The 12,914-nt window shown below is 49.1% G+C and overlaps 1 protein-coding gene across 4 annotated transcripts in view; it reads right to left on the bottom strand.

The window, feature by feature from the left end:
- Positions 1–12,914, bottom strand: part of INPP5D (inositol polyphosphate-5-phosphatase D) — a 136,885-nt gene that overhangs the window by 26,574 nt on the left and 97,397 nt on the right. For all 4 annotated transcript variants that reach the window (XM_049888468.1, XM_049888469.1, XM_049888470.1 and 1 more), the window contains exons 12-18: positions 11,985–12,181; positions 11,447–11,564; positions 8,711–8,807; positions 8,078–8,216; positions 5,515–5,623; positions 4,651–4,739; positions 3,832–3,913 (exon numbers count right to left, since the gene is read on the bottom strand). In XM_049888468.1, coding sequence (XP_049744425.1) covers positions 3,832–3,913; positions 4,651–4,739; positions 5,515–5,623; positions 8,078–8,216; positions 8,711–8,807; positions 11,447–11,564; positions 11,985–12,181 — 831 coding nt within the window. The remainder of the gene's footprint in view (positions 1–3,831; positions 3,914–4,650; positions 4,740–5,514; positions 5,624–8,077; positions 8,217–8,710; positions 8,808–11,446; positions 11,565–11,984; positions 12,182–12,914) is intronic.

Here is a 12,914-nt window from a genome sequence, read left to right as displayed (position 1 = left end):
ATCAATTGCTTAAATGCAAGTTCAAGTTGAAGCTGAAGAAAATTAAAATAAGTCCATGAGAGCTAAAGTATGAACTTGAGTACATCCCACCTGGACTTAGAGACCTTCTCAAGAATAGATTTGACGCATTTGTAACATTAAAGACTGAAGAAGACCAGGCAAGTTGTGGAATGACATTAGGGACTTCATGCATGAGGAAAGCAAAGGTCATTAAAAAGAAAGAAAAGAACAAAATGGATGTCAGAAGAGACTCTGAAATTGCTATTGAACATGGAGCAGCTAAAGCGAAAGGAATAGATGATGAAGTAAAAGAGCTGAACAGGAGATTTCAAAGAGTGGCTCAAGAAGACAAAGTAAAGGATTATGATGAGATGTACAAAGATCTGGAGATAGAAAACCAAAAGGGAAGAACGTGCTTGGCGCGTCTCAAGCTGAAAGAACTGAAGAAAAAATTCAAGGCTTGAGTTGCAATATCCAATATTGGATATAGAATATCCAATTCTATAGGGAAAATATTAAACATGCAGGGAGCATCAAAAGAAGATGGAAAGAATACACAAAGTCACTGTATCAAAAGGAATTGGTTAATGTGAGGTAGCATATGATCATGAACCAATGGTATTGAAGGAAGAAGTCCAAAGAATTGGTGGATGTTCAAACATTTCAGGAGGTAGTATACGATCAAGGACCGATGGTACTGAAGGAAGAAGTCCAAGCTGCACTGAAGGCATTGATGAAAAACAAGGCTCCAGGAATTGCCGGAATACCAACTGAGATGCTTCAATAAACGGATGCAACACTGGAAGTACTCACTCGTCTATGCCAAGAAATTTGAAGACAGCTACCTGACCAACCAACTGAAAGGGATCCATATTTGTGCCCATTCCAAAGAAAGATGATCCAACAGAATTCAGAAATTATCTAACAACGTCCTTACTATCACACTAAGTAAAATTTTGCTGAAGATCATTCAAAAACAGTTACAGTAGTACATAGCCAGAGAATTGCCAGAAATTCAAGCCAAATTCAGAAGAGAACGTTGAATGAGGGATATCACTGCTGATATGAGATGAATCCTGGCTGAAAGCAGAGACTACCAGAAAGATGTTTACCTGTGTTTTATTGACTATGCAAAGGCAGTCACTGTGTGGACCATAACAAATTATGGATAACATTGCAGAGAATGGGAATTCCAGAACACTTAATTCCAGAACAATTAACCTGTACATAGACCAAGCAGCAGTTGTTTGAATAGAACAGGTGTGCATCAGGGTTGTATCCTTTCACCATGCTTATTCAACTTACATGCTGAGAAAATAATCTGAGAAGCTAGACTATATGAAGAAGAACATGGCACCAGGCTTGGAGAAAGCCTACTTAACAACCTGAGATACGCAGAGGACACAACTTTTCTTGCTGAAAGTGAAGAAGACTTGAAGCACTCACTGTTGAAGATCAAAGACCACACCCTTCAGTATGGATCATGCCTCAACATAAACAAACAAAAATCCTCACAATTGGGCCAAGAAGCAGCATCGCGATAAACAGAGAAAAGATTAAAGTTGTCAAGGGTTTCATTTTACTTGGATCCACAATCAACAACCACGGAAGCAGCAGTCAAGAAGTCATACAATGTATTGCATTGAGCAAATCTGCTGCCAAAGACATCTTTAAAGTGTTGAAAAGCAAAGATGTCACTTTGAGGACTAGGGTGCACCTGACACAAGCCTTGGTATTTTCAACCACCTCATATGGATGTGAAAGCTGGACAGTGAATAAGGAAGACTGAGGAACTACTCATGCATTTGAATTACGGGGCTGTCCAAGAGTACAGAAAATACCACGGATTGCCAGAAGTAGGAGCACATGTCTTGGAAGAAGTGCAACCAGAATGCTCCTTAGAGGTGAGGATGGCAAGACTTCCTCTCACATACTTTGGACATGTTATCAGTAGGGATCAGTCCCTGGAGAAGGATATCATACTCGGTAAAGTAGAGGGTCAGTGAAAAAGAGAAAGATCCTCAATGAGGTGGATTTACATAGTGGTTGCAACAATGGACTCAAACATAACAATGATTGTGAGGATGGTGCAGGACTCGGCATTGTTTTGTGTTGTGCATGCAGTCACTATGAGTCAAAACTGACTCGATGGCACCTAACAACAACAACAACATACCTGTAAATATGATCCTGTTTGGAAATTGGGTTTTATGTTAATGAGGTCATCCCTGAGTAGGATGGGTTCTAAATCTAATCATTTCTGAGTTTTAAAAGACCAAAATAAACACACATAAGGAAAAGAGAAGACAGACAATGGAGACAGATACCATCTACAAGGATGGCTGCAGTTACCAGAAACAGAAAGAAGGAAGAGTCACCCCCTAGAGCTAGCTCCATTCTTAATTCACACTTTAGCCTCCTGAACTGTAAGGAAATAGATTCCTGTTCTTTAAAGCCACCCACTTGTGGTAACTAAGACACAGGGACAAGTTAAAGGGTTGGCAAGTTGCTTTTTAAAAATGTTCTCAGGATATTTTAGACCTTTATTGAACAATAAAGCTGTGCCCTTACGGCCTGGGAGGTGGCCCCAATGGACCCCGGCTCTGAGGGCATGGGGTGGGTTGGAGGGCTCAGCTGTGGGACTGGCCTGGGCTAGTGCTGTCCATCTAGGGCCCACCCGGACCTGTGATTTCATCAGGTGAGATGCATGCTGGGACCCAGGAGAGCAACCTCCATCCCCATTCGGATGCCACTGTCTAGAAATTTGTGATGTTTTAAAAACAGTAACATGATTCTCCGTCAGTAAGGTGTTCCAAGTAATTCCGCTCTGTGAATTTTTAAGGTCCTACTTCGCAAATTATGGGAACTAAGCAGTAGCTTTTAAGAACAAGCCCTCAAGCAATAATGAATACCTTCAGTGCACCTTCAACTTTCAGGGTTAACAATGACTTCTTAACTGTTTTGATACTGTATCTCATAACTATTTATTTTAATATTGCATGTTGTTATGGATTGAATTGTGTCCCCTAAAAATACATGTTGTAAATCCTAACCCTTATAACCTTATAACCTGTGGTCATAATCCTATTTGGGAATGTGTCTTCTTTGTTACGTTCAGAGGTTGTCATTGTAGAGTGAGTCTTAAGCAGATCACCTCCGAGATATAAAAAGAGCAGATTAGGACAGAGGAGAAAGCAGAGATGGGGGAAGGTAGATGCCACGCCACATAGAGATCACCAAGGAACCAAGGAATAGAAGCTGAAGAGCTGACAGAGAGAGAAAGCCTTCGCCTAGAGCTGGCACCCTGAATTCAGACTTCTAGCCTCCTGAGCTGTGAGAAAGTAAGTTTCTGGCTGTTAAAAAGCCACCCACTTGTGGTATTTCTGTTATAGCAGCACTATTACTAAGACACACATTATGCCTTCTTCATCACTTTCACTTCACCACCCCAAACCCATGTGTCTGCTTACGTGTTAGGCTGAACCACATGAACTTGCCAACGTTTCATCATGTTTGACCTACAGAAAGAGCACTTTCATGTTTCAAGCCTTATATGTTCTTTTCAAAAGAAACGAAATGGGATTTCTTTAGAAAAGCGTTCCATAATTCAGATGTCCCCCTAGCCAGGGGATATTAATTATGCTGCAGCCTCGGTGATGGGTGTGGGGCATCAACTCCTCGGGTGATGGCTAGGGTGGCCATGAGCGCACCCATCTTACAGACGGGCAGATGGCAGCTCTGAGTTGTGAGCCCTTCAGGTGATGGTGGTCAGCCCTCCCAGCTTGATGCAATCGTCCAGACCTGGTCTGTCTCTCCCTAGGTTCTACTCACCATAGGACTGACACACCACATGGACCAGTGGGTACGACTTCCAGAGGACCCGGTCACACCAGGATGGCAAGTTGTACTTCATCTGCAAGTCAGAGAGACAGGCGTTGCACAATGCCTGCTACTTCTTTTGTTTTAGACCAGTCAAAGGAAAGATTGACCAGCGGCCTCTGCGATCTTTGAACTAATTCATCTGCTGTTGGTTCCTTATAGAGTTTCCCCACGCTGTTGCTGCTGTTGTGTGCTGTCGAGTCAATTCTGACTCATGGTGGCCCTATAGGACAGAGTAGAGCTGCCCCATACAGTTTTCTAGGCTGTGATTTTTACAGGAGCAGATCGCCGGGTCTTTTCTCCCACGGAGCTGCTGGTAGGTTGGAACCACAACCTTTCGGTTAGCAGCTGAGTGCTTAACCATCGTGCCAACAGGGCTCCTTGGAAATTCCACATAGAAGGCTTTACACCCTTTCACTTGGGTCAGGTCCCCACCGACTCTACACCACGCCCCGCACTTTCAGGAGTCCTGGACTCCGCTTCAGAGATGAGATCAGCTCCTCTGGCCTGGCACCCTCACTCATTCTCCTCACGACTTCAGAATCTCTGGTACCTTCACCCCCTCTTTCTTTCTGACTCAGACAGACCCCTCTACCTGTACCCTGTGACAGTTTTTACTCTGCTGCACAAATCAACGTGCGATTTCTAACTATTATTATTACTGTTTTGCCATGTGGGTAAGGCTGCCCTTCCCTTTCTACCCACCCTCATGGGAACAGGGAGAAGGGGCGGGGATGAGGGCAGGGGCGATGCCTAGGAAACAGGACTCACCCCAGTTGCTTTCTGCTTAGTGTAGGCGTATCTGTCCCGAGTCAGTCTTTCAAAACGGTAGGTTGGCGCGAATGTGATCTCTTCCTCCTCTGAAACAGAGAGACTTTGGTTTCGGTTTTGTCTCCCGTTATGGATTGAGTTGTGTCCCCCCAAACTATGTCCTGGAATTCTAACCCCTGTATCTGTCGATGTAATCCCATTTGGGAACAGGGTTTTCTTTGCCGTGTTAATGAGGCTGTATCAGTGTAGAAAACCAAACAAAAACCAAACCTGTTGGCTTCCAGTCCGTTCCGACTCACAGCGACCCTACAGGCCAGAGCAGAACTGCCCCATAGAGTTTCCAAGGAGCGCCTGGTGGATCTGGACTGCCGGCCTTTCAGTTAGCGGCCGTAGCGCCTGACCACTATGCCACCAGGGTTTCCTATCAGTGTCGAGTATGTCTTAAACCTAACAATTTTTGAGATACAAAAAGAGCAGATAAAATACAGAGAGAAGTGAGGACAAACGGGAGAAAGACAGATGCCACTTGGAGATCTCCAAGGAATGCCCAGAATGATAAAGAAGCTGAGACAAGGACCTGCCCCTGGAGCAGGCAGAGAGAGCCTTCCCCTAGGGCTGGCGCCTGGAATTTGGACTTCTAGCCTCCTGAACCGTGAGAGAATAAATTTCTGTTGTTCAAAAAGCCGCCTGCTTGTGGTATTTCCGTTACACAGCACTGAGAGAGTAAGACATCTCCCCATGTATCGTGTCTGACCAAGCTTCCCTCTTCTCCAGGCATAATCCTTCCCCTGGTGAGGATGTCGGGGGACGGGGAGACCTGACGGTGGCTGGCGGGGCCCAAGGGAAGAGGTCTGCTGTGCTCACCAAAGTGCAGGAAAACCTTCTGCTCTTTTCGCTCCAGGAGCAGCTGGTCGTGGGCCAGGAGGTCTGCATACTGCTGCTGCTTGATTTTCTGGATGATGGTGTCTGCCTCCTGGAGACAAGACAGGCCCAGGCCACTGGTAAGGCACCCTTTTCTCACTGACATAACAATGAGCCATCGCCATCTGCCTGCTGGGCTACACTGGGCCCTGGAGTCCCAGATCTTGGAGTCCCTGACCCTGGAGTCCCAGATCTTGGAGTCCCAGACCCTGGAGTTCCTGACCCTGGAGTCCCTGAGACCTTGGAGTCCCTGAGACCCTGGAGTCCCTGAGATCCTGGAGTCCCTGAGATCCTGGAGTCCCTGACCCTGGAGTCCCTGAGACCCTGGAGTCCCTGAGATCCTGGAGTCCCTGATCCTGGAGTCCCTGAGACCCTGGAGTCCCTGACCCTGGAGTCCCTGAGATCCTGGAGTCCCTGACCCTGGAGTCCCTGAGACCCTGGAGTCCCTGAGACCCTGGAGTCCCTGACCCTGGAGTCCCTGAGATTCTGGAGTCCCTGACCCTGGAGTCCCTGAGATCCTGGAGTCCCTGAGACCCTGGAGTCCCTGAGACCCTGGAGTCCCTAACCCTGGAGTCCCTGACCCTGAAGTCCCTGAGACCCTGGAGTCCCTGAGACCCTGGAGTCCCTGACCCTGGAGTCCCTGAGACCCTGGAGTCCCTGAGACCCTGGAGTCCCTAACCCTAGAGTCCCTGACCCTGGAGTCCCTGACCCTGGAGTCCCTGACCCTGGAGTCCCAGATCCTGGATTCCCAGGGGTTGCTAGGCTGGTATCGCTTCTTAGCATTCAACTGTTTATTAGGAAGACCTGGCAGGAGTGGTGAGTGAACAATCATTCTGATAACATAAATTCTGGGCTATTCCAGGTTTGCATATGGACTTTCTACATTTGCATTTGGTTGTTTAAAATTTTTTATTTATTTTGTTATAGTCGGTAAAACATACACCAATTCAACCAATATTATATGTACAGCTCAGTGACATTGATTACATTCTTTGAGTTGGGCAACCATTCTCACCCTGCTTTTCCTGGTTGTTCCTCCCCCACTGACATAAACTCTCTGTCCCCTAAGATTCCTATCTAGTCTTTCGAGTAGTTGTCAATTTGATTCCATATAGGTCTTAAAAGAGCATAATGCTCAAGGTAGACTTTTTTTGTTTTTTTTACGAGTTAAGCTAAACTATTGTCTGATTTTAAGAAAACTTCAGGGGATATTTTTGGTAAAGGTTTAAAGATTATCTCAGGGCAATAGTTTTGGGGGTTCGTTCAGCCTCCATGGCTCTAGAATGCATGTTGATTTTTAGTATTATTTTTGTTAACACTTCACTAGACAGGCCTCGCCATCTCTGAGGGAATGGACACAGCCTGCTGTAAACCCAGGAGAAAATGGGAAACCCTGGCCCTAAATCTGTGGCCATCTGGGCCCCTGTTAAGGATTGAATTGTATCCCCAAAAATGTGTGTCAGCTTGGCTAGGCCATGATTCCCAGTATCGTGTGATTGCCCACTATTTTGTCATCTGATGTGATTTTCCTATGTATTGTAAATCCCACCCCTATGGTGTTAATGAGGTGGGATTAGCAGAAATTATGTTAATAAGGCAGGACTCAACCTTTAAGATTACGTTGTGTCTTAAGTCAATCTCTTCTGAGATATAAAAGAGAGAAGCGAGCATAGAGACATAGGGAACCTCATACCACCAAGAAATAAGAGCCAGCAGAACAGTGCGTCTTTGTGCTGAGAAGCTCCTAGACCAAGGAAAGATTGATGACAAGGACCTTCCCCCAGAGCTGACAGAGGGAGAAAAAGCCTTCCTCTGGAGCTGGTGACCTGAATTTGGACTTCTAGCCTCCTAGACTGTGAGAGAATAAATTTGTTTGTTAATGCCATCCACTTGTGGTATTTCTGTTATGGCAGCACTAGATGACTAAGACAGCAGGCATCATTTTGCTTGGGTGACAACTTTGCCTGTCCCATGCGCCATCTTTCAGGAGCACCAAAGAACCAAGCTCTGGTTCCAGCTGTGTCCTCTGGTACATGCCTGCCCACTCCCCCTTCTGAGGGAGCAAGGCTGTGTTCTGTGCCAAGTGGTCCACTGACCACTGCTGACTGGACAGTGGGTGGACATCCCACTCAAGGAATGGCTTCCTTAGGCTGAAGAGTGACCTACAATTTGGCGAGATAAGATGAACTGACTCCTCAGATGCCTTTCTTGGGGGATTTGGGACCACCAAGCTGAGGGGCTATTGCCAGCTAGCTGGATACCCAGAATGCAGAGTGATGGTGAGGAGGGGGGTGGGCATGACAGTTATGTGGGAACTAGCTGGGAGCAGAAGGAGCTGGAAAGAAAAGCTGAGGGTCCGTAACTGGAGAAGCATCGAGTCCCTGAGATGGGGAGGAGCTGCCTTGGCCCAGCTCAGCCCAATCCGCCTCACAATGACCTTCCACTCGGAGCTAACTCAAGGAAGCCCTGTCCTGTGGAACCACAGCCCCACTGAGCAGCTCCTTACCGAGACGGGCAGCTCCAAGCGGTAGTTGAGATCCCCAAGCCAGAAGAGGTGGGTGAAACGGTGAGTGATATTAAAGGGGCTCAGTTTCTTGTCTCCCAGGGCCAGAAACCGGAGAATGTTCATATAGTTTTGGTTTCGTCTATTTAAACAAAAAAGCAGTCATTTAGCATGGTGTCATCGGTTCCCCACTTTGCCACTGGTGGGTCTCAAAGAGGGTGTGGAATCAAGACCGAACTCCCCAGCTTCTGCTGCAGAGGGCAGAGCCTGGGAGCACAGCGTGATCCCCTTAGCCGGTAAGCAAACAGTGAACACTCTAGATGGCTGTCTTCACAACCCGGCCACCGACAGGCAAAATGGGCTTTGATCTGTAAGGATGCCCCAGACAGGGATTTTCCCTTTTGAAATGGAGTGGCATTTAGGTCTCTTGGGTTAATGAGATGAGGAAATGGCTTTTCTGTCCTCCAGATGAGGCTCATCCACGTGTGGAGGTCATGCCTGGGCTGCAGCTGCCTTTAATGAGACCACTCAGAGCCCCCCGAGGGTCCCAGCAGAGGGCTGTGTGGACTACTACGGTGCACAGATGTGTGTGTATGTGTGTTCCAAATACAGGCTCCCCAGCAGACGACTAGTTACCTGAGTTTCTTTTCGCTTCCTGAAGTCAAGTGGCTGTTAACGAATCCCAAGGAGGTGCCATTGAACATGAAGGACACCCCCACGGCTCCCTTGTTGCCTGTGGGGAGAGGGAGAAAGAAAAAGTCAAGATATCAAACAGCTTAAACATGTCAAAACAACAACAAAAAAACCACACCAATTTCCGTCGAGTCAATTCTAACTCCTGGCAACACCACATGCGTCAGAGTAAAACTGTCCACCACAAAGTTCTCGATGGCTGATTTTTTTTTAGCAGCCGAGTGCATTCATCATTTGCACCACTCAGGGACTCCAAACGGCGGGAAAATCAAGGTAAAGAAACGCTACTAGTAAAGACTGAGAGAAACAGTGAGGGAAAGAGGAGAAAAGAAAACAGATTCTTTTGGGGTGGGGGTCCATGGATGACCTGGATTGAGGAGAAAACACAGAATGCATTGCTGCTCCTCCCCCGGAAAACGTTTGAGGGAGCTCAGGCACTGGCCCGGCTCACTTGGGCAGGAATCAGGTGTGGGGTGAGAGTGAACGAACTTTGGGGTTCTTGGTGGGGTGGAAGGAGGAGGCTGCTGGTGTAATATCTTCTTGGCATCTCCTTCTAAGAGGGACCCTCGGATCCCCCTGTGCCTGGCAGAGCAGGGACAATTGCAATCAGAACAAGAGCTGAAAGCAGCCAGGAGGTCAAGAGGAAGATCTGGAAGGAGGCTCACCCCTGGACTGCTGCCCTGTGCCCTGCTCAGAGAGGCCTCTCAGGTAGCACCTGGCCCCTCTCTGCCCCTCCCACTACACATTCCTTTGCTGGCCTGGGTTTCTCTTGGAAACCATCTTGTTTCTGACTGCTCAGGTGCTGTCTGTGGGGTCCATGGGAGCAGGGCCCCTGTCACCAGCACAGCACAGTTCCTGACTCACAGTGGCTTCCTCATGGTAAAAGAGGACTGGGCAGAGCTGAGGGGAGGGCTGGTGAGGAGGTGCCTTGTGTTTTGCCCCCCAGGGGGCTGAGCATGTTAAACACTGTTCGGAAGAGGCCGCTGGAGGGTGTCGGAAACCCAGGCAAGATGGGAAACGGACTAGAAGGAGGTTCCTGGGCAGCAGAAGGGTGTGGGCTTCAGGACAGGGCCTCCTGGTGCCTCCACGGAGTCAGGAAGGAAGGAGGGAAAAGGGGGTGTGGATGCGGCAGTTTGTGGTTTGAGGGCAGAAAAGCTGAGAGAGCGTTTCACACTCCACTGCAGCACTTGTATTTCCTGTTACCTCAGAGACTCTGCATGGGCCTGGCTCCTGCCTGCCACCAGAGCTCACAGTCACCCTCAGCCCCCCCCCCCGCCTGCTGCCACACGCTCACACACAGGGACTCAAACACACACTCACACACACTCACACGCATGGACTCACACACAGGGACTCACACACACAGGGACTCACACTCATAGAGGGACTCACACACTAACACACGTGGACTCACACACACACAGGGACTCAAACACACACGCGCATGGACTCACACACACAGGGACTCACACTCACACGCAGGGACCCCCACACACACTCACACACAGGGACTCACACCCGCTTGTGATAGACTCACATTTGTGCCTCACACACTCACAGATACTCACTCACAGATGTGGGCCGACACACAGTCACACATGGACTCACACACATACTCACACACACTCATACATATGGACTCACACACATTCACACACACTTGTACACATGGACTCACACGGACTCACACTCACAGACTTACATCCACACATGGACTCACATCCATGCACATGGACTCACACCCACGCACATGGACTCACACCCACACACATGGACTCAAACACACATACACATGGACTCACACACACACAGGGACTCACACACACACAGGGACTCACACACATGGACTCATACATACACAGGGACTCACACACACACTCACACACATGGACTCACACACATACATGGACTCACACAGGCACCTGCACATAATTGACTCACACTCATGCCTCACACACACAGATGCTCACACACACTCACACGTATGAACTCACACACACACGGACTCACACACACAGATGCTCACATACACACTCACACATGGACTCACACATACACAGGGACTCACACACACACTCACATACACACTAACACACATGCATTCACACACGCACCTGCACATAATTGACTCACACTCATGCCTCACACACACAGATGCTCACACACACACTCACACGCATGAACTCACACACACACGGACTCACACACACAGATGCTTGCTCACATACACACTCACACACATGGACTCACACAGGCACCCACACATAATTGACTCACACTCATGCCTCCCACACACAGATGCTCACACACACACTCACACACATGGACTCACACATACACAGGGACTCACACACAGGGACTCACACACCCAGTCACATACACACTAACACACATGGACTCACACACACACCTGCACATAATTGACTCACTCATGCCTCACACACACTCATACACACGGACTCACACACATGGACTTGCACGGCAGAGGTTGAGAAGCGCTGGCACAGCCCCCAGGAGAGGTCAGGCTGGGAGACCAACATGCCAATTTGCCCAAGACTGCGGGGCTCCAGGTGGTGAGACTGTTGATGTTTAAAACCGGGAGCCCTGGTTTGCCCAGGACGAGCGGGTCGCCGTAGTTCGGGCACATGCGTGCTACGGGAGACCCACAGTCCCGCTCACCCAGCGTGTTGGCGATGCCCGTCTTGACGTTGTCGGTGCAGATGTGGCTGAAGCGGTTCTCGTGCTCCGGCTTGGCCAGCACCACGATACGGATGTTCCACAGGGTGTGGATGGCCATCTGGGGGGGGACAGCATGTGACACTGGGGCCCTGTGGCCGTGCGCTGTGAGCCCAGAAGGCGGCGGTCCACACCCACCCTAACCCCCCAGGGGTGGGGCACCCCAAACTTCGGGGGGCTCCTGACAGTGCCCTACAGGTAAGAGACAAGCAGAGGGACCAAGATGTGACAGTGTTTCGGTGAAGTAAAGATTTCCTCCTACAAGGAGGAACCCAGTGACTGCCAGCAACCTCCCAGGGACCCCACCAATCTTGGAGCACAACCCCTGGGTGCATCTCTCTGGCCCTGGAAAGTGAGGGGACACATGGGAGCCAGACAGCTTTGGAGGCTGGCAGCTACAGGCATGCCTGTGCCTGGGACGCCCCTGCTGAGCCCTGTCCTTTTCCCCGAGACTCCCACCTGGGGCGGCCAGGAGCCTCACCGTTTTAAAGGTCATGCTGGTGATCTCCTGCAGGGAGTGTTTGAGGATCTCCAGCCACTCTTTTTCTCCCAGGGGGTCCTCCTGGGTGCCGATCACATAGATGTCGTGGGGGATATAGTCTGCTGAGTCGTCCCGCGTCTTTCCCTGCCCCTTGGAGAGAAACCAGGACGTGATCTTCTTGGGAGGGGGGGCGTTACCTTCAACAGCAAAACCCAACACCAAGTGAGTCAAAGGCACAGTCAACAACATCAGGAGAATTACAAACAGAGTGTGGGAGAGGCACGGGGGCTGTTTTTAGTTGCCCTTAAGTTGAATCCGATTCGTGGTGGGCCCATGTGTGCAGAGGAGAACTGCTCCATAGGGTTTTCAAGGCTGTGACCTTTTGGAAGCAGAGTGCCAGGCGTGTCTTCTGAGGAGCTTTTGCTTGGGTTCGAACCTCCAACCTAGACCACACCAAATCATTCAGGCAGCCAAACTAGGTACCACTATCTCCCAGGATGTTGGGCAGGGTTGAATTCAGTGAAGTTTCTTTTTGAAGATAATCGAAACAGGTGGAGATTCCCTAGGGCAACGAATTATTTGAACAATATTCTAACACTGCCTGGGGCTCTGGGGCTAATGGTAGAAATTGAGACACACTTCTGGCCCTCAAGGAACTTACATTCTACTGGAGAGACAGCCAAGTAAGCTAAGTGTAGGACGAAGGCTTCTAACCAGTTGCCGCTGTGGTTAGCTGCCATCGACTCGGCCCCCAACGCATGCACAATGGAACGAAGCTACTGCCCGGTCCTCCGCCATCCCCACAATCAGTTGCGAATTGGATTGTTGTGATTCACAGGGTTTTCATGGTTGATTTTTGGAATTAAATCACCAGGCCTTTCTTCGTAGTCTGTTTTAGCCTGGAAGCTCTGTTGAAACCTGTTCAGCCTC

Source organism: Elephas maximus, chromosome 6 (assembly GCF_024166365.1).
Source record: "Elephas maximus indicus isolate mEleMax1 chromosome 6, mEleMax1 primary haplotype, whole genome shotgun sequence".
In the NCBI taxonomy this organism is placed as follows: Eukaryota; Metazoa; Chordata; class Mammalia; order Proboscidea; family Elephantidae; genus Elephas; species Elephas maximus.
Note: the sequence above shows the minus strand (reverse complement) of the source record. Positions and strands in the feature narration are given on the sequence as shown.